The sequence below is a fragment of the Natrix helvetica genome (genome assembly GCF_964273705.1).
Source record: "Natrix helvetica genome assembly, chromosome: 12".
NCBI classification, from domain to species: domain Eukaryota; kingdom Metazoa; phylum Chordata; class Lepidosauria; order Squamata; family Natricidae; genus Natrix; species Natrix helvetica.
This window is the reverse complement of record NC_138556.1, coordinates 17,595,578-17,621,928: the sequence shown is the minus strand read 5'-3', so window position 1 is coordinate 17,621,928 and position 26,351 is coordinate 17,595,578. Positions and strand designations below refer to the sequence as shown.

At 46.2% G+C, this 26,351-nt stretch overlaps 1 protein-coding gene across 1 annotated transcript; it reads right to left on the bottom strand.

The window, feature by feature from the left end:
• Positions 1 to 1,372: 1,372 nt before the first annotated feature.
• On the bottom strand, positions 1,373 to 25,518 carry SCAMP2 (secretory carrier membrane protein 2). The gene is made up of 9 exons (XM_081965143.1): positions 25,348 to 25,518; positions 15,333 to 15,413; positions 14,281 to 14,370; positions 9,988 to 10,105; positions 8,935 to 9,063; positions 7,785 to 7,947; positions 7,552 to 7,653; positions 4,367 to 4,481; positions 1,373 to 3,074 (listed from the first exon to the last, which is right to left on the bottom strand). Exons 1-9 carry the CDS (start codon positions 25,402 to 25,404, stop codon positions 2,928 to 2,930), a joined length of 1,002 nt encoding a protein of 333 aa, XP_081821269.1. The 5' UTR covers positions 25,405 to 25,518; the 3' UTR covers positions 1,373 to 2,927.
• Positions 25,519 to 26,351: the final 833 nt, after the last annotated feature.

The following is a 26,351-nucleotide window of genomic DNA, read 5'->3' as shown; positions in this document are numbered from 1 at the left end:
TGGTGAGTTGTAGTTCCGCCTTAGGCATGAGAGCCTAACTGGGTGGCTTTGAGCCGATCAGCAGGAGAGTGAGAGTTCTAGTCCTGCCTTAGGTAAGAAACCCCACTGGGTGAGTTCTAGTTTCACCTTAGGCGTGAGAGCGTGGTTGGGCCAATCACCAGGAGGCAGTGAGTTCCACCTTAGACAGGACAGCCAGCTGAGCGAGTGTGGGCCAAACACCAGATGGAGAGTTCTGGTACCATGTTAGACATGAAAGCCAGCTGGGTATCCAGCCCACCTTGCAGGATTGTTGTTTGTGGGAAAAATAAAGACGGAGGGAGGAGAATGAGCTATTATGAATTATTGATAAATAATAATAATAAAAGTGAGATATAAACAAACAAACAAACCCGGGGACATGGTCTTGAGCAATCTCTGGGAGCAAAGCCTATGAGTATGGGGTGGGCATCGGAGGGATTCCCCCTTCCCCAATTAAGTCTCTCTCTTTCCCTCCCTCTCTCTCTCTCTCTCTCTGTGTGTCTGTCTTCATGTTGTGCAAGCCCAACCTCTGTTGTGTTTGTGACTTGGTGTGTCTTGTAAAGTCAGAGATTCAGTCTGTCACACAGTGCCTAAAAACGATCCCTTGAAGTTATCTCTTGAGTAAGGAAGATACTCAAAAGATGATTCACACCCTGGTCAGTGTCTCTTCGCAACTCTGCCATCGGGCAGAAGATATCGAAGCAGCCAAACAAATAGGTTTAAAAATAGTTTCTATCCTTGGGCTGTCAAGACTCTTAAACACAACCACAATCACTCCATGCACCCACGGAAACATGTGACTAGTTCTTTTTCTTTCTTTCTTTCTTTCTTTCTTTCTTTCTTTCTTTCTTTCTTTCTTTCTTTCTTTCTTCTCTTTCTTTTCTTTCTTTCTCTTCCTTCCTTCCTAATTACTTGCATAGGGATTATTCTTTATACTATTTATGTTGTTTGTATTTTTTGTCACAGATTGCACCAGTGAGGCTAAAACCAATTCCATTGTATACATGATGTATAATGACAATAAAGGCTACCCTATGCTATCCCTCGGCAGCTGCCTTCAGAAATCAGTTTGCGTTTGCCCCCGTTTTATCTTTTGAAGGGCCCCATCATCAAGATCTTTGGAAACAGAACCGGACAAGGCAAATAAGAGTAACACAAGAGCTCCAATGCTTAATGCCTTTCAAAGAAACAACACAATTTAAAAAAAAGAACGTTCCTACTAAATCTTAATATTTTTATTCTGCATTTAACCACAAAAGTTTTGACATATACAATTTGTTTTTGTTTTTTACAGGAACAAAAAAAAATTAGAGGTGAAAAATACATCAGAGAGGGGAAGATTTTTTCTTTCTTAAAAAAAATCTCATTTCTGCCATCATTACGTATCTTCGAAGAATAAAAATAAAATAAAAAAAGAGACAGAAACCAAGACCTGGGTATATCCTATCTCACAAAAGTTTGGAAACACCCGTGGTGGTGGTGGTGGTAAAAAAAACACCACCCCAAACACCTACGTGTTTTTTGGGGGGAGGAGAAAGACACCAAGTTTACCTAAATGATTAAAAAGCAAGGGGGGGGGGAATTGGTTAGCGAGATTGCAACCTCATCTAAGTTCTCTGAATGCTCTTCCTTCATTGGATCTATTAAAAAGGTATTTATAAGCCTTAGATGTGCATCTGAGATCGCTTTAATTCAGGTTGACGGAAGTAACCAAAGAGCATTTAGTGTTTTTTGAGAGCAATATCCCCAATTTCAAGTCGATCGATCGATCCAGCCTATCAGATGAGGAGGGATCTTCTCAAGTTTTCCTTTTACACTGATTTGTTTTGCAGAGAACTCAAAATGGGCCTCTTGAGGGGAGCCTCAAAAACGTTTTTTTTAACGGCTGTCATCCAAAGCTTTGGGGTTGAATAAAACGAGAATCAAGATTTTTCGACGCAGCCGCCTGTCATCCATTCTGCCCCAAACAATCCTCGGCTAAAAACCAGACCCTTTTCTCTCCAAACTTTATTTTGAAACCAGAGCCACTGGGGAAAAAAAGCTGGTAAAAATCAGAGGAGGTGCTTCCATAGGCCTATTTTTTATTTTATTAATTGAGAAATAGGAGCTTTTGCTAATGTGCTCTTTTCGAAGAAGTGTTTGCTTTGGGAGTTGTATCGAGGCTGGGGAAGACCGAAGCAGATATGACAGCGCCGGGATCACTCAAATTAGAAATAATTTCCCCTTTCAACTCAAGTATTTGCTTCACTGTTCAACCTAAAACCCCAATCGCCTCCTTGCAAAATCCACGGGGCCCAATGTTGCTGGTGAATAAGACATTTGTCCTCTCCGGCGATCCAAAATTTCAAGCCCAGATCGGAAACCTGTTTTGTTTTGATGGCTATAAGGGGAGGGAGGGGGTGGGAGGAAAGGAGCAAGGGGTGTCTTTTACAAATTTGTGTGTTTCACATCACCCAGAAAAACATAACTAGGGAAAAAAGCAGCCGGTACGTTCGTCCTACACTGGCAGTTAACGATCTTTGGCTAATTTTAAAAAAATAAATCATCAGCCGGGAAGACGAAAGGAAGGGATGGTTCAGTTGATGCTTCCAGCGGGAGAGTCGAGAGTGCAAAAATCGCTTTCCCCACGCCAAAAAACACCGGTAATGGAAGAAATGGAAAAGTGCAGGAAATATATACGTATATTGGAATGGAAGGGAAGAGGGAGGGAGGGAAAAAAATCACACTGAAGGTTAGGCACCCCGGATTTTGCACTTTCCAACAAGGCACGGATGGAGACAGGGCAAAGTTGGAGAGGAAATTCCCCGCGAGCCTCTTGGGAGTTAAGTAAGGCTTGCCCCCCATGGGGAGAGAATCGCCGGAACGTAGAGGGGCGCGAGCAGGTACCGTGACGAACGGAAGCAGGAGCCTCAGTTTCCCCGGAAAGCATTCTGAGCCGTGGCGGAAGCTGCCCCGCCAGCGGCCGTCTGAAAATTCCTGTTGGTGAGGATGCCTTGGGAGAATTCTTCCTGCGCTCTCTGGAAGCTGGCGCCTGTCCGCCGATAGAGCGAGTGGACCTTCGGGAAGCGGAGAAAGCAAGGGGGAGAAATTCAGCCCAAAGCCCCACCGGTAAAGAGCCAGAGAATTCCTCGTTCCACTGGAGGAGACACCCCACCCCCCACCCCCCCTTTCCCAACATCAGCAGCGTGATAATGGTGGCGGGACTCTGGCTATTTATGCAAATACAAGTCGAATTACGACCCTTCATTGAGCAAGTGTTTAAAGCAACCTCTTTTTTGGCCATGCCCCACCTAAGCATTTCTGAAATCCCGATGCCCCCCCCCCCATCCGGGGGACGTATAATTCTTTACTCACAAAGTGAACTCTCCTCACGTGAAGGAAGCCAAAATACCATTAACTTGGTTTAAACAAGGTTCAAATTGCCCCCAGGTTAAAATTAAAATTGCTCCTCTACCTGTGGCCTTACTCCCAAGTCGACCCCTGTTCTTTAGCTCTTCCCTTCGCCTAGCAACTCTTCTCATCTTCCTATTGGACGGGTGGGGTAGACTTCTTGCTAATTGTGTGTTTTATTTTAAAATAAATAAAACCCCCAAAGGGCCAAGGGGCTTGTTATTGTTTCTGCTGCTTATGTACAATCCACCAAAGTGATGTGCTTGGATTTAGTATTTTAGTATGTTTCATTCTGAAATAAACAAATAAAACACAACAAGAGCAAAATTACCAAGAAGCTTGTTGTTGCTGTTTACCTACAATCTACCAAAGAGATGTGATTGTTCTGACCTAGGCTTCCTACTGTGAATTCTGCTCATTCCCATCCAGCAAAGTCTTTCAAGGGAGGATTTACAGTCACAGACCTTATCTGGCTTGGAGAGCTGACAGGCCGATCTCTGCAAAACTTGGCAAGGAGCCTCGGAGAGCCACGAACCAATGAAGTGAACTAATTTGTCTCTCCTGCAAACTCCACTCCCCTGTAGCTCCTCTTTTATTTCCTCTGGGAGGGGACATTCATTGTCCACCTGTGGCCTAACTCCCAAGTCGACTCTTGTTCCTTAGCTCTTCCCTTCGTCTGGCAACTCTGCGCATGCGCACACTGGGAACAGGCTCCAACTGTTCTTCTGCCTCACTGATGTCTGACTCTGAAGGCAGCTGATAACTGTCAGACGGCCCTGGCCCCCTCTCTGCCTCCAACACAGAGCCCTCATCAGAGCCTTCCCCAGACTCCAGGACTGGCCCAGGTTCCTCCCCAACCCTCCTCACTCTCCAAATCTGCTTCCAGTTCCTCAGGCCGCTGGCAGGCCACAACAGCAGGCTTCTAGACCCCCATCAATCATTTGTCTTCCCAACTCACTCGTTTCAGCAGGAAGAGGGAGAGCACGGCGCAAGTGGTGAAGAACACTGCGACCACCATCATGATAATCTTCACGGCCCAGTTTGAGGTCGCGGAGAGGGCAAAAATCCAGCCACTGGAGGAAGAAAAAGGAGGCGAAGGGAATATTGAATGAGTAGGAATTTGGATTGCGCTGGGAATGGAGAAACAAGACTGGAGAGACAGGAGGCCAGCGGTATCAAAGACCCTTACAGGTTCCTCTAAGGCAGGGGTGTCAAAGTCAAACTTTCTGTTATTCGATTATTTTACTATGCCTTTTCTATGGTGGGAAAATGGGAGGGGAGATTGTACGGAATTAGATGAGAAGTAGCCATAACAAAATTCTTTCTAGAAAGCCAAGGTCATTCTTTGTCTCTGCACCTGACCGGAACTGGATGGGTGGAAATTGCCAGCGTGGCAGTGGGAAATTGAACCATGAGATGGACTTGTGGGTATGTGGACGAGATCTTGAACTTTCAACTGGGTGGGGAAAACCGGGAAGCTTTCAGATTCGGGTTTTCCCAGATGTGCCAATATGGCTCTCTTAATAAATTGGAACTTGGAGGAATCTTTTGCCTCGGACTCTGATTTACTTTTTGGATGCTATTTGGAACCCGGACATCTTCTGCTGCAGAATTTGCTCTAGAGAAGCCTGTTTGGTCTACAGGTGTGATGCTTTCACAGGTAGTAGCAGCCAGAGATAAATGTCTAGAAGCTGTGAATGTTCCAACACTGAAGGTGTTTAAGAAGAGACAGGACAACCATTTGTCTGCAATAGTAATAACATTTAGACTTGTATACCGCTAAGCAGTTTACAGAATCTGCCTATTTTCCTCCAACAATCTGGGACCTCATTTTACCCACATCGGAAGGATGGAAGGCTGAGTCAACCTTCAGCCTGGTGAGATTCGAACTGCCAAACTGCAGCTAGCAGTCAGTTGAAGTAGCCTTCAGAACTGCACTCTAACCACTGCGCCACCGCGGCTCATAATGGTATGGGGCTTCCTGCCTGAGCAGAGGGTTGGACTAGAAGACCTCCAAGGTCCCTTCCAACACTGTTATTCTGTCTATGGAGATCCTCAGTCATCCAGGTCACGGTTGTCTCGAAGTTGCTTTTTCAAAAGGCGACAGGACTTCTCTTGGTTTTTCCTGGAAGGCATTTCGCTTCTCGTCCAAGAAGCTTCGTCGGTTCTGGCAGGTTCATGGGATGAGAAGTGAAACGTTTTCCAGGAAAAACCACGGAAAGTCCAGTCGCCTCTTGAAAAAGCAGCTTTGAGACAGTCAGGAATAACTGGCTCCATAATTGGATAATCGGGGAAGAGGGTTTCTGATTTTTAATCCAGGAGGCTTTGCGAATTGATACAGGAAATGAATTTAATAAATAAAAATGAAACTGTCTTCTATCAAAGCCAGACCCACTGAATATATCCAACTTGGTTCATGGAGGCAGTTGGGTTTCCTGGCCCATAAACTGCAGGGTCACGAAGTCTGCAGACACCGCTGGTAAATTTTGCACGTGTAACTGACACGCCCAAGATCCAGAAATACAAGACGAGCCGCCAGTTCTGTGCAAAAGCCTCCTTGCACAATCAGCAAACTCTGTAAAGATAGTCTAAGAACTTTTATAGAGAAGGAGGGTCCCAGGTTTCCTCCTGATGCCAGCCAGAACTGAGGACTTATACAACCAATTGAATTTGCAAAGTCCACTTGGTGTGAAATCTGGACCATTCGGGGCTTCCCCTTCGTTCTCTCGCTCCCTGGTGGACTTCTTCAAGTCCAAGGATTTCCGGACATACAAACTACCGTATTTTTTGGGACTATAAGACACACCTTTTTTGTCTCCCAAAAGGGGGTGGAAATGTCTGTGGGTCTGATAGACTGAATATTGCTGAAGCCACGCCCATCTGCCGACCATTTTTTGGGCTTTGCACATCCCTTTTTCAGGACTTTTATTGGCCCATTTTCGAGGCTTTTTTCAGGCTGCTTTTGAGGCTTTTTTCGGGCTGTTTTTCCCAAAAAAATGGGCCAATGAAAGCCTCCAAAAATGGGCCAAAAAGCCTCGAAAAGGGATAGAAAAAAGGCTGGAAAAGGGCCAAAAAAAGCCCCCAAAATCAGACATGCAGAGCCCCAAAACCTTTTTTGTTTTCCTCTTCTAAATTTAGGTGTGTTTTATAGTCAGGTGCGACTTATAATCCAAAAAATACGATACCTCCTGCTCCAGATTGACAGATGAAGGTTGAGGACTGCTAAATCCAGAATGCCTTAAGTGAATGAGAACTGAGAACATGGCTACGGATGGAAAGAGAATGAGAGAGGGAGGGAGAGGGGGGAGGGAGAGAGAGAGAGGGGAAGAGATGGAGGAGAGGGGGAGATAGAGAAGCAAAGGGAGGGAGAGGGAGAGGGGAGGAGGGAAAGAGGGAGAGGGGAGGGAGTGGGAGAGAGAGAGAAAGAGAGAGAGTGGGAGAAGGAGGGAGAAAGGAAGGGGGAGATAAAGAGAGAGGGAGGGAGAGAGAGAGAAAGAAGGGGGGAGAGGGAGAAAGAGAGAGGGAGGGGGAGAGAAAGAAAGGAAGGGGGAAAGAAGGAGATGAAGGGAATGAGGAAGAAAGGGAGAGGGGGGAGATGAAGAGAGAGAAAGGGAGGAAGAGAAAGAGAAAGAGAGAGGGAGCGGGAGAGAGAGGGAAAGAGGGAGGGAGTGGGAGAGAAAGAGGAAGAGAGAGAGGGAGGAAGAGAGAGAGGAAGGGAGAGAGGGAAAGAGGGAGGGAGAGATAGAAAGAGAGGGTGGAAGGGAGAGAGAGAGGGAAAGACAGGCAGAGAAAGGAGGAGAGAAGCGCGCACACCATTCACGGATCTCAAAACATGCAGGGGGTGGGGTGGGGGGTGAGATGAGCACATGCATGGCGTCGCATGAGTTCGAAAAGGTTAGAAGAAATACAGGCCTTTTGGGCGAGGACTGAGGGCAGGAAGCAGGAAGTTAGAGGTGCTTCAGCTGGGATCTCTGGAAGTCGCAGATCAGTGGGGGGGGGGGAAACACAGAAGAGGCTTTAGAAAAGAGGTAAGTAAGGTGGTGGTGGGAGGGGGACGAACCCCCAAGGCAGCAGCTCTCTCCGTCTGCCAGCAGAAGAGCCTGCCCTGTCCTCCAGGGCTTCCGGGATAGCCACGAGCCTTACCTGCTCCCCCAGCTAGGGATACCGACAGCCTGGACGACGTGGGCAATGATTTGGCAGAAGAAGATGAAGAAGAAGACAAAGAAACTGAAGGAGCTGTCTGACCTGTGAAAGAGAGAGAGGGAGAGAGAGGGAGAGAGTCAAGCCAAGGTCTGTCCCCGCTAGATCATCCAACGTACGGGCCCATTTACACATTCGGTGCCCCCCTTGCCCTCCGGGAGGAAGGTGGTACTTGCCGGAAGGCCTTGTAAACTGGCCGATACCAACACAGGAAAGCGCAGGGGGTGAACAGGACGAGCCATAAGATGGACAGGCCCAAATCCGACCCCGTTTTCGAGGGCTCCACGGTGAACACCGCCACGCAGGCGAGGAGGTTTAACACCAGGGTGACCGAGTGAACTGGCCGGGAGAGAGAAAAGAAAAGAAGTTAAAAAGCTTCGCCAAAGATCCGAAAGGCGGAGGGGTTTCCTCGAGGCCCGCGGGAACGACAAATAGGGAGGCTCTTTGTCACCGCGAAGGGTTTTGGAGTGGTAACACCCCCTCTGTGCATTGCACGAAGACGGTTTCAAGGTTCTCGTTTTATTGGAAGAGGGAGTCTCGGCCAAGTTCTTTCAATCATGCCCCCGTTTGATGAACCGGATGGTCCAAAATGCTTGGGACTCTTTCCTCGCTCTGCAAAATGCTTGGTCGCTGGTCAGCTGAGACCTCTTATGCCTGCTTGTGCTTTGCTAGCATGCGGTGACAATCTGCCATGAACTCTGGGGGAGGATGGATGGGAGGCTTGCGGGGAAACGAAAGTAAAAGCTGTTATCTTCCCTGAGATGCTACCTCAAGGTCATCCAGCTGGGGGAAGGCAGCAATTGCATACCAACGTACAGTTGACATCTTGCTTGAATCTGATTGGTTGGGGGGGGGAGAGGGTCAACGATGGGAAAGAGTTATGGGAGGGATAAAAGTTGAATTTAGGGATTTGGGCCCGCGATTCTCAGTTCCGGCTGTGCTTGACTGCAATAACACTCGACTTCTAATAAGACTAGACCAGGGGTGTCCAAACTTGGGAACTTTAAGACTTGTGGACTTCAACTCCCAGAATTCCCCAGCCAGCTGGCTGGGGAATTCTGGGAGTTGAAGTCCACAAGTCTTAAAGTTCCCAAGTTTGGACACCCCTGGACTAGACCTTTCCCAACAAACGGAGCTAAAGATCGTTTTTACTTAAGAGGTTTAAGTCGTGGTGGAAATGGAAATCGGGAACATCAACCGTGCACCTCCAATGGGTTCTTTTTTTACCTATTTTTTTAAAAATGTAAACAAAAAAATTCCCAATGTTTTCGTTTATCACAGAGAAAGCTTCCCGGACTCTTTCGCTCCCCCTGCTTTTATACTCACACATCCACAGGTAATACATCATTTTGCAAATGTGCTGATAGTCGGCTGGGATCTCCGCGGAGAAATCTTGATAGAAGCATGGCTTGATGGGGCAGATCTTTGGAAGCGGGGGCCAGTTGTTCTGTCTCGCTGGAGGGGAGAAAAGAGAATGCATTTCGGGAAAGGGCTTCCACCATGGTGCCGGAATTGGGGAGCCTGCTCTGAGGAGGGGGTTGGAGTAGATGTCGTGCTTACTTATTATTTTGGGGAGAAAACGGGTTTTGAGCATTAAAGAGTGCGGAGAAGAGCAGCAAAGATAATCATGGGGATTGAAGGTTAAAATATGTGAAGAACGGTTGCAGGAAACGGGTATGTCTAGCTTAATGAAAAGAGGGATGAGGGGTGACAGGATAAGGTTACCCCTCGTATATATGTGCTAGTCGTTCCCGACTCTAGGGGGCGGTGCTCATCTCCGTTTCAAAGCCGAAGAGCCAGCGCTGTCCGAAGATGTCTCCGTGGTTATGTGGCCAGCATGGCTCAATGCCAAAGGCTCATGGAAAGCTGTTCCCTTCCCACCAAAGGTGGTCCCTATTTTTCTACTTGCATTTTTACATGCTTTCAAACTGCTAGGTGGCGGAAGCTGGGACGAGTAACGGGAGCTCACTCCGTTATGTGGCACTCGGGATTTGAACTGCCGACCTTTCTGATTGACAAGCTCAGTGTCTTAGTCACTCAGCCCCCGCGTCCCATGCAAGACAGCAGCCTTCCAATATTTGAGGGGCTGCCACAAAGAAGAAGGGGTCAGACTATTCTCCAAAGCACCTGGAGGCAGGACAAGAAGCCATGGATGGAAACTAATCAAGGAGAGAAGCAAGCTGGGATTAAGGAGAAACTTCCTAACCGCAAGGACAATTAATCAATGGAACGACATTGTGGGTGATCCAACTGAAGGTTTTTAAAAAGAGATTGGACAGTCATTTGTCTGGAATGGTATAGGGTCTCTTGCTCGAACAGGGGGTTGGACTAGAAGACCTCCAGGGTCCCTTCCAGGCCTGTCATTCTGTTATTACTCACGGTCAAAGCCAGCTGCACTGTTCTGCAGTTCGCGCTCCTTTCTGTCCAATTCCGCAGCTTTCCTTTCCAATTCTTCTTGCTGCTTCAGAAGCCCAGCCTGCGCTGCTGAGGCCACAGACTGGAGGCCGGGAGAAGCAATAAAAATGATTAGAAAAGGGGAGGGAAGGGTTAAAGTAAACTCTAGGGGATGGGCAGGGGGGCTAGCGAAAGAGCCTGTAGCTATAATCCTTTTGGAGTGGAGGTTGTGTTGCTTTCTAGTCTTTAAAAGAGCTTTTTCCCCCCAACTTGGCAATTAGTAAGATGGGTGGACTTCAAGTCCCAGAATTCCCCTGGGCTGAGGAATTCTGGGAGTTGAAGTCTACATCTCTTAAAAGTTGCCACGTTTGAAGAAGTAATGCCTTCCTTAAAAAAGTATTCAGGCATTCCGCAAATCCAGCATGTTCACGCCAACCCAGCCTTTTAATAGTATTTAATTTACTCTTATTCTTGGTTTTATCTTTAGCTCTTCTGATTGATGTGAACTGGATTTTAAAAAGAGTTTTAGGCTTTTATGTTTTTCCGCTGAGAGTTAACTGAGATGGATGGCATCTACATGGGATACATGAATTGATCAAGTAATAAATAGTGGCACCTTTAAATACTAGATTTTGGAAGAATTTGTTTATCTGTTTCTAGGTTTCTCCAAGGAGTCAGTGGAAGCCAATCTTTTTTTTTTAAAGCCCTAAAAGTAAAGGTTCCCCTCGCACCTATGTGCCAGTCGTTCCCGACTCTAGGGGGCGGTGCTCATCTCCGTTTCAAAGCCGAAGAGCCAGCGCTGGCCAAAGACGTCTCCGTGGTCATGTGGCCGGCATGACTCAATGCCGAAGGGGCACTGAATGCTGTTCCTTTCCCACCAAAGGTGGTCCCTATTTTTCTCCTTGCATTTTTACGTGCTTTCGAACTCCTAGGCTGCCAGAAGCAGGGACAAGGAACGGGAGCTCACTCTGTTACGCAGCGCTAGGGATTCGAACCGCCGAACTGCTGATCTTTCTGATTGACAATCTCAGCATCTTAGCCACTGAGCCACCCTACAGGCTCTTAAAATCTATTGCCATCTAGTGTTTTTTGATCAGCTTTCATGACTTTCTAGAAAATTGGGCACGTGAAATAAAAAGAATTTCAGAAATGCAGCTAGAAGAACTTATTCAAATTTTTCCCTTGAGAGGCAAAGATTGCCATTTCTCTCTTTCTGCTTTCTTAGGTCCTTGTTCCAAACATAATTCCAAACAGCACCAGGAAAGGACTAATGTCTCAGAAGAGAACTGGGTTTTATGTGTTCTGACCGAGGCTTCCCGAGAGCAGGAAGTCAACTCCTGGTCCTGACAAAAAACCCTTTTATTAATTGACTGTGAATTCTGCTCTTTCACATCCAGCAAAGATTTTCAAGGGAGGATTTACAGTCACAGACCTTATCTGGCTTGAAGAGCTGACAGGCCGATCTCTGCAAAACCTGGCAAGGAGTCTCGGAGAGTCACGAACCAATTAAGTGAACTAATTGTCTCCTGCAAACTCCACTCCCCTTTCGCTCCCCTTTTATTTCCTCTGGGAGGGGCCACTCATCGTCCACCTGTGGCCTTACTCCCAAGTTGACCCGTTCTTTAGCTGTTCCCTTCGTCTGGCAAGTCTGCACATGCGCACACTGGGAACAGGCTCCAGCTGTTCTTCTGCCCCACTGCTGTCTGACTCTGAAGGCAGCTGATAACAGTCAGACAGCCTTGGCCCCCTCTCTGCCTCCGACACAGAACCCTCATCCGAGCCTTCCCCAGACTCCAGGACTGGCCCAGGTTCCTCCCCAACCTCCTCACTGTCCGAATCTGCTGTTAGGTCCACTGGTTGCTAGTGGGTCACAACATTATGGTCAGGAGGAATACAAACATAAAGCAGGATCCCTTGGCGGGGGAGAAGTGATTACAGGGCGTCCTGGAGTTACAGCCAATCTGTTCAAGCCACTTAATGGCCGTGTGAATAACCCAACAACTGCAGGGATTCACTTATTCCTCAGCCAGTTGGCTGAGGAATTCTGGGAGTTGAAGTCCGCCAGGCTTATAAAGTTGCCAGGATTGGAGACCCCTGTCCTAGAGGGAGGGCTGCAAGATTCTCTGTTGGTGGCATTTGCTGCCCTTCGCTTTTTACCTGCTGGAGACTCTGACCGCTGCTGTCCTCTAGCAACCTCTGCCTCTCTGAACCTTCTGAACTTGCCGAGATGAATTTAGGAGTCAGGTACTTGCTGGCCTGTCTAAGCAGCAGCTGCAACACACAACTAGGCTTGTTCTAAGCTTACGGGACGGGCCTGATCTGCTAGCTCCTGCAACGGAGTAACCGGCGCTCGAAAACAGGTTAGACAAGCAAGGCACGGGCACAAGAGGAAAAACTGCACGTGGGAAAACACACCACTTGGAGTAAACGCATCTCTTTCCTCATCCAAAGGTAGGAAATTAAATATTCCCTGGGATTTTGTGCTCTTTGGAGGGAGGGATTTAAGCAAAGCCACCCGTGGACAAATGGATTCTCTTGATTCCCAAGGGTGCTTTTTTTTTTTTTTTACTTCAAGAGGCAACTGGATTTTCTGGTTTTTCTTTGAAGACTGGGGGTGAGGGGGTGGGGGGAATGGAAGGATTGATATTTGATGCAGAATATAAATATGCAAGCTCTGACCGGATGGTGTCAAATGATTTATATTCCTTCCCCAGCATCCAGTCAGAGCTGAAGAAGCTTCTTGGATGAGAAGTGAAACGTCTTCGAAGGAAAACCAGAAAGTCCAGTTGCCTCTTGGAAAAAAAAAAATCCTTTGGGACAACCATGACCTTGGATGATGGAGAATCTCCATAGATATTGATCCTTGTGATGGTTTGCAATTTTTTTGTTTTTAGGTCATTAGTAGTAGTGGGAGATACTGTAAAACAGGCAAAAAAAAAAGAGAGAGAATATTTGCAGCTCAGGATTGGACTGTGGGTCCTTGGTGCTTTCTGAGCTTGGTGGTTTTCTTGTAGACGTTTCATGACCCAACTAGGTAACATCGTCAGTGCTAGAAGGGAGGGGGGTTAGAAGGATGACATTATCCAGTTTGGGAATGAAACTACCAAGCTCAGAGAGCACCAAGGACCCCAGAAGCAAAAGAGAGAAGCAAACAATGAACTAAGAAAACGAAGAAAATGTCAGCAAAGCTCCTTCAGTGGCCACCGCGGTTCTAGAATTAGAGATGGGGTTTTGGCAGGAAATATTCTAGGTTAGTTGAGTGAAATAAAAGTGACAGAGGCAGGAGATTGATTTAATCCACCCTGGTCACATGCCACATTCCTCTTCTTCCTCTTGGCCCTCCTCCAGGTGTGCAGAGACCACATCTCCCAGAATCCTTTGAGCAAGCAAGCTAGCTATGAACCTTGGCAATTGGAGTTGGAATCTCAACCTAACTGTGGAGGGCAGAGAAGAGCAACCAGGATGATGAGGGGACTGGAGGATAAAACATATGATGGACGGTTGCAGGAACTGGGCCTGGCTAGTCTAGTGAAGAGAAGGACCAGGGGAGACAGGATAGCAGCCTTCCAATATTTGAGGGGCTGCTATAGAGAGGACGGGAGGTCAAGCTATTTTCCAAAGCACCTGAAGGCCAGACAAGGAGCAATGGACGGAAAGTGACCAAGGAGAAATTCAACTTAGAAATAAGGAGGAAATTTCTGACAGTGAGAACAATCAACCCATAGAAAGGAAGTTGCCTTCGGAAGTTGTGGGAGCTTCATCCCTGGAGGCTTTCAAGAAGAGATTGGACTGCCATCTGTCAGAAATGGTGTAGGGTCTCTTGCTTGGGCGGGGGGTTGGACTAGATGACCTACAAGATCCCTTCCAACTCTGGTGTTCTATATTCAATGGAACAGAAGTTGCGGGAGCTTCATCACTGGAGACTTTCAAGAAGAAACTGGACTGCCATCTTTCAGAAATAGTGTAGGGTCTGCTTGGGTAGGGGTTGGACTCCCTTCCAACTCTGTTAATCTGGACGAGGGGAGTGGCAAGAAGTGTTCCAGATTAAAATATCCAACACAAAAGCTTGCTTCCTCTTCTTTATGAACAGAGGCAACCCCCCACCCCCCCAAATGCAAAGAAAAAGATATTAAGATACCTTTTCCAGAGGATTACCACCACCCTGATCAGCACTTCATGGGCCTGTCTATTATGGGTTAGCCTAGTATATGGGATGACGTCCTGTAGAGACAGACTCTAAGAATGCAAGGAGTAAATTGGGGGGGGGAGGGGGCACACCTGTGGGGTGGGCTCCACAGAAGTCTGCAACACGGCAGGTTGAGAGGCGCCAGCAGTATGCGTGGCTGGGATGGTCTGAGCGGCGTTCGTCTAAAAGGAGGAGAGGAAAATATTATTATTCATCACATTTGTCCGTCATCTCGCAAGGTATCTCTTTAGGTGGCTTACAACTTCAAAATAAAACCGTATGTGTGTAAAATTGCAATAAAAATACAGGTTATAACTGAAACTTTAAAAGATGGGGAGGAAGGGAGCAAATATCAGAAAGCAGGAGATAAAGAGATAAAACAACCAGCTCCTGATTATTTATTTTTTTAAAAACCATTTATCTAGCTACCTGGGACCCAGATTGTTGGGGGAAACATGCTGCCTCTGTAGACCGCTTAGACAGGGCTGTAAACACTGTGAAGTGGTATATAAATCTAAGTGCTATTGCTATCTTCCTTCCCAATGGTTGGAATGCAGTATTGCAAGCTCACTCTGCCCACTGCCATCAGTTCGATCCAGGCTCAAGGTTGACTCAGCCTTCCAGCCTTCTGGGGTCTGTCAAAGGAGGACCCAGATTGTTGGGGGCAAGAGGCTGACTCTGTAAACCGCTTAGGGAGGACTGTAAAGCACTCTGAAGTGATATATAAGTCTGAGTGTCCTTCCTTCCTTCGTTTTCCCCTTCCTTCCTTCCTTCCTTCCTTCCTTCCTTCCTTCCTTCCTTCCTTCCTCCCTCCCTCCCTCCCTCCCTCCCTCCCTCCCTCCTTCCTGCAGCATTGCAGGGAAACACTGTCCCCAGCCTGGAGTTCGATCTTGACTGGCTCAAGGTTGACTCATCCTTCCATCCTTCCGAGGTCGGTCAAAGGAGGACCCAGATTGTTGGGGGGCAAGAGGCTGACTCTGTAAAGTGGTTAAAGATGTCTGTAAAAGCACACTGAAGCGGTATATAAGTCTAAGTGCAGTTGCTATTTCAACCAACTTTGGGCAGCTCCCCATCAAACGTTGAAAAGCACATATAAAAACCACTGAAAGCTACATCTAATCGTTGGCTATACCCCTGAACTTACTTGCCGAGAATTGTCTGAGAAGGGATTGAATTCATCCAGGGTACCTTGGTTCGCGTTGGCCAGCTGAGTGACCGAAGGATCCTGGTTGAGAAGAAGAGAGGAGAAGGAGGGGGAAGAATATTAATAGGTTTCCCGGAACATGTCAGGAAACTGTATGTTTCATTTTAGGTGAGGTCCTTGGACCCCTTCTGTTGACAGTCTAGACCGGTGTTTCACAACCGTGTGAATTTTAAGGTGGCAGGGAATTCTGGGAGTGGAAGTCCACACATCTTAAAGTTGCCAAGTTTGGAAAACATTTCTTTGAAAGCATTCAGCCATTCTGCAGACCCAGCATTCTTCTCCTAGCCCAGGCTTTTAACGTTGAAATCGTTAAGAACCCCCCCATAACCATGATGGCTAAGAACCAATGGTAATTTCCTGTGCTCCCAAGTAAGGGTAAAGGTTCCCCTTGCACATATGTGCTAGTCGTTCCTGCCTCTAAGGGGTGGTGCTTCTCTCCGTTTCAAAGCCGAAGAGCCAGCGCTGTCCGAAGACGTCTCCGTGGTCATGTGGCCGGCATGATTAAACGCCGAAGGCGCATGGAATGCTGTTCCCTTCCCACCAAAGGTGGTTCCTGTTTTTCTACTTGCATTTTTTAATGTGCTTTCAAACTGCTAGGTTGGCAGAAGATGAGACAAGTCACGGGAGCTCACTCCGTTACGCAGCACTAGGGATTCAAACTGTTGACCTTTCTGATCGACAAGCTCAGCATCTTAGCCGCTGAGCCACCGCGTCCACATAGCCACTCAGCACTTGTGCTCCCAAGTGGGTAACTATAAGCCTAAAACAGGCAGGTTAGTCCCAAAATGAAGAAAATTCTTAATTTCCAATTCCAAGTTCCGTCAAAAATAGCCCCGCCTACTTTGTGGCCCCCCCAAACCTCCCAATGTAAAGGGAGCCCTCGGCCACCAAAATGTTCCCTCTCCCCTGCCCTAAAGTCAGAAAATATTGGCTCAAGATAAGAAAGTGGCTGGAAGAGATCAGTGAGCAGAGGATAAAACTGGAAATTTTTCTCCTGGGTATTTCTGATGGGAAAATGGGGAAAAAAATCACAATACATAACTTTCCATATTCTAACTGCAAGTAGAATCGTTTTAGCACAGAATTGGAAACAAACTGATACTCCCCCAGACCCAATTATAAGAAGGAAAATTTATGAATGCGCAGAAATGGATCGGCTGTCTATGGAAATGAAGAGGAGAGGGAAGAAACCGAGTGCTATCAATTTTGAAATAGATGGCATTCCTGGCTTGAGAGTAAACGTAAAACTTAGGGTATAAAAAGTTAAAGTATAATATATAGAATGTAAAATGTATATTGATATTGATTTGATGTTATTGTAACTTAAATAAGGACATAACTTAGGATATTGAAATTGAGATTGTTACTATTGATACCGATATGGAAAAGCTGTTATACGTGTAAATCTGTGTTTTGGGTTCTGTCTTTTAAATGTTGGAAAGTTCAATAAATACTATTTAAAAAATAATAATAATGTTGAGTCTCCTTGTGCAAAGCCGCAACAAAACAACTTCCATTGCAACTTAGCTGGATAGGTGAACTTTGCAAACTGCATTTAATGAATAACTTCGGGCAAAGAGCTGAAGTGCTGACACTCCCCACCCTAAACAATGTTGTTATACAACTTTGTGAATCACTCCAGGGAGGGAAACAGGTACACACTGCAGGGAAAGAGGCTTGAAAACCAGTCCGGGGAGTCCTCAACTTACCACCACAATCGGGCCCAGAATTTAGGTTGCTAAGTGAATTTTGCTACGGTTTAAGACCTTTCTTGCCACAGTTTTTAAGGGAATCCCTGCCGTTTGTTAAACGAGTAACTCGGTTAAGTGAATCTGGTGTCTGCAAGGTCAGCGGGGAAGTCCGACTCGCTTAACGGCCGCGTGACCAACTTATCAACTGCAGGGATTCACTTAAACGACGGTGGCAAGAAAAGGTTGCAAAAGGAGGCAAAACTCTCACTTAACAAATGTTAGTCCAACAGTTAGTGAGTTAAGTCCAACAGAAATGTTGTACTCCATTGTAGTTGTAAATCGAGGACTCTCTGTATTCCAAAAGAGTCCGTCTTAAAGGATTATACAGCAGAGCCTCAGATCATGAACGCCGACCCAAAAATCCACTAAATAGAATAGAATAATAGAGTTGGGAGGGACCTTGGAGGTCTTCTAGTCCAACCCCCTGCCTAGACTGGAAACCCTACATCAATTCGGACAATTGGATAGCCAACATCTTCTTAAAAACTTCCATTGGAAGTTGGAGCGTTTACAATTTCTGGTGGCCAGTTGTTCCACTGATTAATTGTTCTCACTGTCAGGAAATTTCTCCTTACTTCTAGGTTGCTTCTCTCCTTGATTAGTTTCCACCCATTGCTTCTTGTTTTAACCTCAGGTGCTTTGGAGAATAGCTTGACTTCCTCTTCTTTGGGGCAACCCCTGAGATATTGGAACACTGCTATCATGTCGCCCCTAATCCTTCTTTTCATCAAACTAGACCTACCATTCTTCATATGTTTCAGCCTCCAGTCCCCTAATCATCTTTCTTGCTCTTCTCTGCCCTCTTTCTAGAGTCTCCACATCTTTTCTACATCGTGGCGTTTCACTCTGGTCGTGAACACATCCTCGGGTGGCGATCAAACACAGCCGCAGCAATTTCCCCTGCTGCGCCATCACTCTCGCTTCCGGGCATGACCAAATTGGCTTGCGACCGAAGTCCTGGAATGGATTACGGTCGTGACCAGAGCTTCCACTGTATTTTTATTTGACGGCATTTGATTTCCTGGACTAAGAAGATAAAGAGTTTCCTTTCGAGAAAGTTAAACAAAAGTTTGTTTCAGACTTGAAACAAAAATTAAAAAGGGAAAGAACCCAATAGTGAAACATGGATTTCACGACTTGAACCTACCTAATGGAATTTAAAAACAAAACAACACCAATCGGACACTCGGACTCTGCTTTAAGTACCCACAAAATTTAATATCCCAGGAGAAGCAGCGTCCTGAAAAAAGACATCCCGGAACAAGCTGAACGAACCTGAAAGTCTGCTGAGTGATTGGCAGCAGCTTTACCGATATCACGGGATCTCGGCTTTATAAAAAAGGAAGAGAGGCGGTTTGCAAGTTGCACGACTTGCTTTGTCACGCCGAGCTTGCCTAAGTGTGAACGTTGGACTTCCTGAACAGGGTGGAATCGGGGAAGCAGCCTAGTGAATGGACACCAAAACGCTCCAATTTTCTTGAAGCTAGGCCACAAATCAGAGCGAGATGTCCCGACGTTGCTTTAATTTATAAACGCGCCCTCAAGGCTTCACAAAGGCCTCTTAAGAGAGATTGTGAAGGCCCAGTTCACATTCTGGTTAATGGAGGTTGCGTCACGTCCTGGTATATTTTTGTCTGTGTGTGTGAGAGGGAAGGAGGGGGGAGAGAGAGAAAAAGAGAGAGAGAGAAATATTGAACGACACAGAGAGACGGAGATTGAGAGAGGGGGGATGGAGAGAAAGATTGAAAGAGAGAAAGACAGAGAGAGGGAGAAGGGAGAGAAAGAGAGAGACTTCCACAACTATGTTGTAAAGGTCTCTGCGACACCCTTCCTAAACTCTAGAAGATCACGGGTATACAACCTTGGCAACTTTAAGCCTTGTGCACTTCAACTCCCAGAATTCCATGCTGGCTGGGGAACTCTGGGAGTTGAAGTCCACAAATCTTAAAGTTGCCAAAGTTGGGCACTCCTGATTTAGACAGTTATCTAGCCGCATTGTCTGCCATAGGCACTTTTCCTACAAGTCTTGGGAATTATTCCGTTATGCATTACAAAAACCTACGCACAGTGGCAGAGTAAATTAGCCTCTGTTCCACATTGCCACGCCCAGTTCACGAAAACAAAACTTAAAGTGTCCAGCTGCCAACTCCTTTGGCAAACAAGGATACTTTTCCAAGATGTTTCATCTTGGGAAGATATATAGGGACGCAGTGGCTCAGTGGCTAAGACGCTGAGCTTGTCGATCAGAAAGTCGGCAGTTCGGTGGTTCGAATCCCCAGCACCGCGTAACGGGGTGAGCTCACATTTCTGAACTCCCTCTGACTAGCTTCCTGCTCTGCTTCTTGCCTTGCCCTCAGGTAGTACAGAGAATTAATCAATTCCTCTTCCCTGCCACAGTCCTTCAAGTATTGGAGGTCCCATCTAAACCTTCTCTTTCTCGGGCTAAGCAAACCTACTTCCTTTAGCCATTGGATTGGCACAATCTTACGTAGGGTTATTAAGAAGGCAGTGCTCCATTGTATTTCATAGGACTTCACTTCCTTGTACACCTAAGAATTATGCTCATGTCACATTAGGAAAGCTCATTAAAATGGCATATTAAATATTGCTTTCCTTTCTGCCCATCCAAAGCATCTGAGGGCAGGACAAGAAGCAACGGATGGAAATTAAGTAAGGAGAACACCAATGTAGAACTATGGAGAAATCTCCTGACAGGGAGAACAATTAACTAGCGGAACAGCTTGCCTCCAGAGATGCTCCATCACTAAAGGGTTTGAAGAAGAGACTATTCTGTTACTTTTTGTAAAAACAGGTGCCATGAGTTATGAATTATGCAGGAGTAACTGGTTCATGGCTATGGCTTTTCCCAGTTGCAATGTATGGCGGTGAAAGCTGGAACATAAGGAAGGCTGAGCATAAGAAAGAATGGAGGCCTTTGAACTCTGGTGCTGGAGGAGACTCCTGCGAGTCCCTTGGACTGCAAGGCCACCCAACTGGTCAGTCCTGGAGGAGATCCACCCGGACTGCTCTTTAGAAGGCCAGATCCTGAAGAGGAAACTCAAATACTTTGGCTGCCTAATGAGAAGGAAGGACTCCCTGGAGAAGAGCCTCATGCTGGGAACAATGGAGGGCAAAAGAAGAAGGGGACGACAGAGAATGAGGTGGCTGAATGGAGTCACCAAAGAAGTCGGTGTGAGCTTAAATGGACTCCAGAGGATGGTAGAGGACAGGAAGGCCTGGAGGAATGTTGTCTATGGGGTCGCGATGGGTTGGACACAACTTCGCAACTAGCAACAACAACTGGACCAAGCAATAGCTAAAACCCTACAGGCTAATCTCAGAAAGAAAACAACATGAAAAGATTAATCTATCATAAGGAATTCAAGCAGATCCGTGTTTCTCAAAGAATCACTAAAGTTTCCAATGCTAAAATTCAGCGCCGCAGTCCATCTCATTTGATACAAGGTTTCCCAATGTCTTAAATTCATGTTTATTATTATTTTTTAAAACAAAAACCATAACCAAAAGATCCTGAGCATTGAAAGTTACAAAAGTTATCTTCCTCTCCGCCCGCAATGTAGAAGAAAAGGTTCAGTGTTTTCCAAGTGGAAATGCTACATGAGGCAAACACGAAAAAAATATATCTGCGGAGATAAAATTAGTTATGTTCGTAAAAATTTATTGTCAGAGCCCTCAGTAAAGAAAGGACAAGTCGGCTTGAGTGCGGCAGTTAACAATCGTCGCGTCTTGCCACGAAGAAGAGAAGTTAATGGACTAAGAAAAGTGTTACAAAGAAATTCCACAGGACAAAAAAAACGACTCTTTGAAAGTGACGTTCGAACAAAAGAATCTTTTTCCCCTCCTAAAAAAAATAAAACTAAAGTTCTTTCTTTAGTTGGAGGTTGGAGTAACTTTCCAAGACTGCATTAAGTGGAAGTAGGAACCACCCTATGCTATCTAATCTAGCTATCTATTCCATCTATATATTAAAAAAATGGCTGTGTGTGTGTGTTTGTGCACAACTCTGGAACGCCCTGAGCAATTTCAACCTAACTTGGTACACAGATGACATACTCCCTGGAAAGAAACACTCTGGGGGTAAGACACCCCTAATGCCCTTCTGGGTGTGTTCTGTTAAGATACAGCCTGTTGTGCCTTAAAATGGCTTCTACCGTACCACCGTAAAATGGTTTCTACTGTACAGCGCGGTGGAATTGCCATGGTAATGGCCTCGCCGTACTTCACGAGGGGGCTCCCTCTGGTAAGGGGGAAAATCCAACATTAGGAATTATGTTTGGTCCAGACATTTCCCCCCTATAAATAAATACCCGGGCAACGCCAGGTTATTGGCTAGTGTGTGTAGAAAGGAATTTAGAGCTGACATCGGACAAGATACGAAAGAGCCATTTAGGAGGGACATAGAGAAGAGGTTACACAGTCTAGAACGGAAGGGATTGTGAGAAAGGAGACAAAACGACCCTGCCTTGATTTAGTATGAGGTGAGATCGCTCTTCCTCAATCTTGCGGTGGATTTCAACAAGAATTCTGGGAAACGAAGTCCACAACTCTTGAAGTGGACAAGGCAGAGAAACACTGGGTGAGGCAGAGAGAAACTTAAAGACGCTTTCAAGATTCTGAAATACAGGTAATCCTCGACTTACAACAATTTGTTTAGAGACTATTTTAAGTTACTGCAAATGTCACAGAAAAAAGTGACTTATGCCTTTCACACCGATGGAAAAAAGTGACCTGTGACTGTTTTTCACACATATGACTGTCGCAGCAACCTCCCCCCCCCCATGGTCACGTGATCAAAATTCAGCCGCTTGGCCACTGACTCGCATTTATGACGTTTGCACTGTCCCGGGGGTCACGTGATTTCCCCTTTTGGGGAACTTCTGACCAGCGAAGTCAATGGGGAAGACACACTTGCTTAACAACCAGGTGACTAACTTAACACCAGCTGTGAGTCACTTAACAACCATGGCAAGGAAGGTTGTAAAATGAGGCAAAAGTCACTTAAGAAATGTCCCGCTTAGCAACAGAAAAGTTGGGCTCAATTGGGGTCGTAAGTCGAGGACTATCGGTCTATAGCAGTGTTTCTCAACCTTGGCGACTTTAAGTCCTGTGGACTTCAACTCCCAGAATCCCCCAGCCAGCACAGCTGGCTGGGGAATTCTGGGAGTTGAAGTCCATAGGACTTAAAGTCGCCAAGGTTGAGAAACACTGGTCTATAGGATCTTACAACAATAAATTAGCATTCCTGGCATCGCCGCTGTGTCCATTTCTTGAGCTGGCCTACCTCAAACAGCTGCCCAGATGCACAGAGACAATCCCACTACCACACCCAGATCATCATAAGCTGACGTTCGCATCCCGCTTTCTTCACGGTTCCAAAATGGGAGTCATTTGATTTTACCCTGATCCCAAATCCATAAATTAAGCTAATCTAGGGGGAAAAAAGTCTGAGAAACTGGTCTTGAACAGGAAATTCCTATTCCTCTTAGGTCTAAATAAATTTACAACGAAGGATTAAAAACTTTTTAAAAAACAGTATCCGGCATAGGTTCTCTTCCAACATTAGGGACTTGGAACAACAAACTTCAAAGTTTGTTTTAAGCCGAGTCCCTGCTTTTCAGCAGAATTATGAGGAAAGCGACAGGAAATGTGTCTGAAAAGCTGTAAAATCAAATGGAAAGAGCAGATGAAATCTGTGCCAGATCATGAACAGTGACACTCCTTATGCAGCAGAGTTTAGGCGACTAGTCATATTTAGCAAACCGTGTATATACATTGCATTTAAAAGGTCACAAGCAGAGCATTAAAAAAGACAAAGGAAACACTTTGAAAAATAGGGCAGGAAATATCTTCGCAAAGTGGAACACACAGCAGCAAAAGCTTGCTGAGGTTCAGCCGCACAAGCCCCAAACCCAGCTGATATTTCAAGAAAAATTGTGAGAAATCACATATACGTAGCTCGCCGAACAGTTATTTACTCCAATCAGGGAACCTCAAACTGCAGATCAGAGGCTTCCCCTACAATCCATGTTTAGCATCCACCTCCAAAAAAGCAACTATCATTTTTGTGTTGTTACATTATCTATATAAGAGGAAACAGCATTTCAATACTGAAAAATTGAGCAACTTGAAACAAATCTGACTAACCTATCTAGCACAATCGTGTTTACATTTTATCTTTTTTCCCCTCCTCTCCGTTGTTTGTCAAGAAATTCAAGACAGGCAGTGCAATTAAGCCCCCTTCCTTTTAAGACTTCCACTTCAACGCCCCCGTTGGCTTAACGCTTGTGGCTTATAGTAATGCAGGAACCAAGTTATCACGTTAAAGCACAAAGTGGCTTATTTGCTCCAACATATTTATGTGAACAGAAGCAATTATATGTTTATTCCTAGGGCCAGTGTTAAGCATTCACCCAGCTAAGAGATAGGAATCAGAGCTAGAGAGCAGGGAACTGTCTAAATTAGCTGAAACAGCAACGAATGTTGAGGACCAACACATTTCTTACTTAAATTGAGTTGCCTGCAATTTATTTATATGTTACATTTGTATCTCACATAGAGAATCTGGGCAGCATACATAATAAAATACAAAAAAACACATATGTAAAAAACATTTAAACCACATTTTAAAGAAAAAAAAAGACAGCAAACAGTGTGCAATGGAAAATCAACATACAACTGTCTAACTGGCTCCTCAGTATCTCGGGATCCCCAAATTTGTTCACAAATATTTTCAGGACATTCTTGAAAGTTAACGGGGTTGGGACCAGCCTCACCTTGGGGGGAAATGTTTCACAGGGTGAGGACTACAGAAGAAAAAGCTTTCCTCCTGGCTCTTAAATATTACAATACCCAGAAATGCTGTTTTGGCTGTAAGAGACTGACATGGCTACTTCTTTGGAGAAATCTTGCCAAACTTGGCAACCTAGACTTCAATAATTTCCAGAATTCTTCAACCAGTTATGTTGGCTGAGGAATTCTGGGAATCAAAGTTTCACAAGTCTTAAAAGTGGCCAATTCAGCAGTCCCCTCCCTGGGTTAACGAAACAGATCATCACACTTTCCCTAGAAATCAGATTCACTAAAAATCAGCATATTTTATCTTTTTGTTTTGAAGGGGGGAGGCGAAAAAGTTATTTATTTCCTTGTATTTATTTATGAAATGCAGAAGCCGCCCATCTGACTGCTGAGCAACCCTGAGTGGCTTTAGATACTGTAAAGATAAAGGTTCCCCTCGCACATATGTGCTAGTCGTTTCCGACTCTAGGGGGCGGTGCTCATCTCCTAGGGGGCGGTGCCGATCTCCGTTTCAAAGCCGAAGAGCCAGCGCTGGCTGAAGACGTCTCCGTGGTCATGTGGCCGGCAGGACTCAACGCCAAAGGCGCATGGAATGCGGTTACCTTCCCACCATAGGGGGTCCCTATTTTCCTACTTGCATTTTTCACATGCTTTTGAACTGCTAGGTTGGCAGAAGCTGGGACATGCCATGGGAGCTCACTCCGTTATGTGGCGCTAGGGATTCGAACCGCCAAACTCCCGACCTTTCTGATCGACAAGCTCATCATCTTAGACACTGAGCCCCCATGCCCCTTTTCCCTGGATGGCTTTACAACACCCTAAATCATGTTTTGCCTCTACTTTGGCCCCTGTGGGTGGATGGGCAGCTTGGGAGAGTGGCGATTTCCTGGGCAGAACCGGGGAAGCCAAGGCTCAAAAACTCCAGCCTGAAACCCAGCTGACCTTTGCTCGGCCACTATTCTCCTACCATGACTTCTCCCACCTTTTAAGGAAGGGAAATCTAAAAGCGAAAGAAAGAAAAGCTCAGAAGCTGAAAAAAGGAGCCACAAAATTGGGTGCCAGCTGGCCCAAAACAACCCCCCCACTCCGACCAAGACCCACGAATCCCTCTGGAACCCCTCCAACCCCACCCCGCCTCCCAACCAGAATCCCCAGCCCAGGAGCGGTTGGAAACGATGGGAGTTGTAGTCCTAACCTGTTTAAAGGGGCGGGGAGTACCAGGTGAGCCATGGGAGGGAGGGGTTGCCTTACCAAGCCCCATTGTGTGGGGGGGTCATTGCCCCCTTCCATGAAGTAGATTTGCCTTCCCCCCGCCCACCATTAAAGTGAGGCCTACCCTCTCCCCACTCGCCCCCAAAGTGGGGTGGGTGGGTGGAGACCCGGCTTACCTGGAAGGGATTGACGTCCACGGGATCCGCGAAGGGGTTCGCCTCGGAGGCCGACATGGCCGCTTTTTTTTCTCGCCTCGCCCGCCGCCCGGGACGAAGAACCCCCGCCGCACCTGTTCTCACCCGGGTCCGCTTCCTGCCCCCCTTAGAAACCACACACTTCCGAGAGAAGGCTGGTTTCCGCCCACCCACCACTCCCTCCTCCTCCGGCCCGCGCCTGCGCAGTCGCCGCACAGAGGGCGATGCGCCGTTCTTTTGGCACGTGACAAGGGTACGCCCCGCCCCCTCTCACCTTGTGATCTCATCGGCCGGGCGGAGGAGGAGGAGCGAAGGGAGAAGGGTGCGCATGCGTGAAATGTGTGTTTTGGTCTCCGCTTGCCTTCCGCGGGGGGAGGGGTATCGTTTATACTTGGAAGATGGCGTTGAAGCGGGAAGACATTGTGAGCATGCGCAGACTTTGTGAGCGAGCATGCGCACGGCAGAAAGGTCTAGTTCGGTACCGTATTGTATGGTGTAATAGCGCGGGGGTTTATTTTTGTTTCAATGAGGAGCGCCGATTGAATTCTAGTGCCTAATCGTATTGTTCAAATTACTTGAAAAACAATTATGTGTTGTAAGAAAAATAAATTAATGAAATAGAAATAAAATAAATTAGGCTTGTACCGCAAGAGATTTCAAATTTCAAATGGTTTGTAACAGCCATATGGCCATTATTATTTTCAATAATAATGCATTTTAATCTCAACCTCCTTTCTGTCATTATTTTATTTATTTAAAGCACATATGCTTCCACTCCAAAGGTTTTGGAGGACAGGAAGGAATCATCTTCCTTTTTTTCTTAATAAAGTGTTTAAAAGTGGCTTACCAAACTTTCAAGATGTAAAAAAATAAAATAGCCAGATAGAACAGAATTCTTTGTTGGCCAAGTGTGATTGGACACAGAAGGAATATGTCTTTGGTGCATGAGCTCTCAGGGTACATAAGGAGAATAAAATACATTTATC

What these genes read in the sequence shown, in the direction of transcription:
- SCAMP2 (XM_081965143.1), bottom strand. Translation starts at nt 25,404, where the DNA reads ATGTCGGCCTCCGAGGCGAACCCCTTCGCGGATCCCGTGGACGTCAAT. An exon ending in TCTCAGACAATTCTCGGCAA is followed by an intron (nt 14,371 to 15,332) that starts GTAAGTTCAGGG and finishes TCCTCCTTTTAG; the next exon opens with ACGAACGCCGCTCAGACCAT. An exon ending in ATCCCTAGCTGGGGGAGCAG is followed by an intron (nt 4,482 to 7,551) that starts GTAAGGCTCGTG and finishes TTCTTCCTCCAG; the next exon opens with TGGCTGGATTTTTGCCCTCT.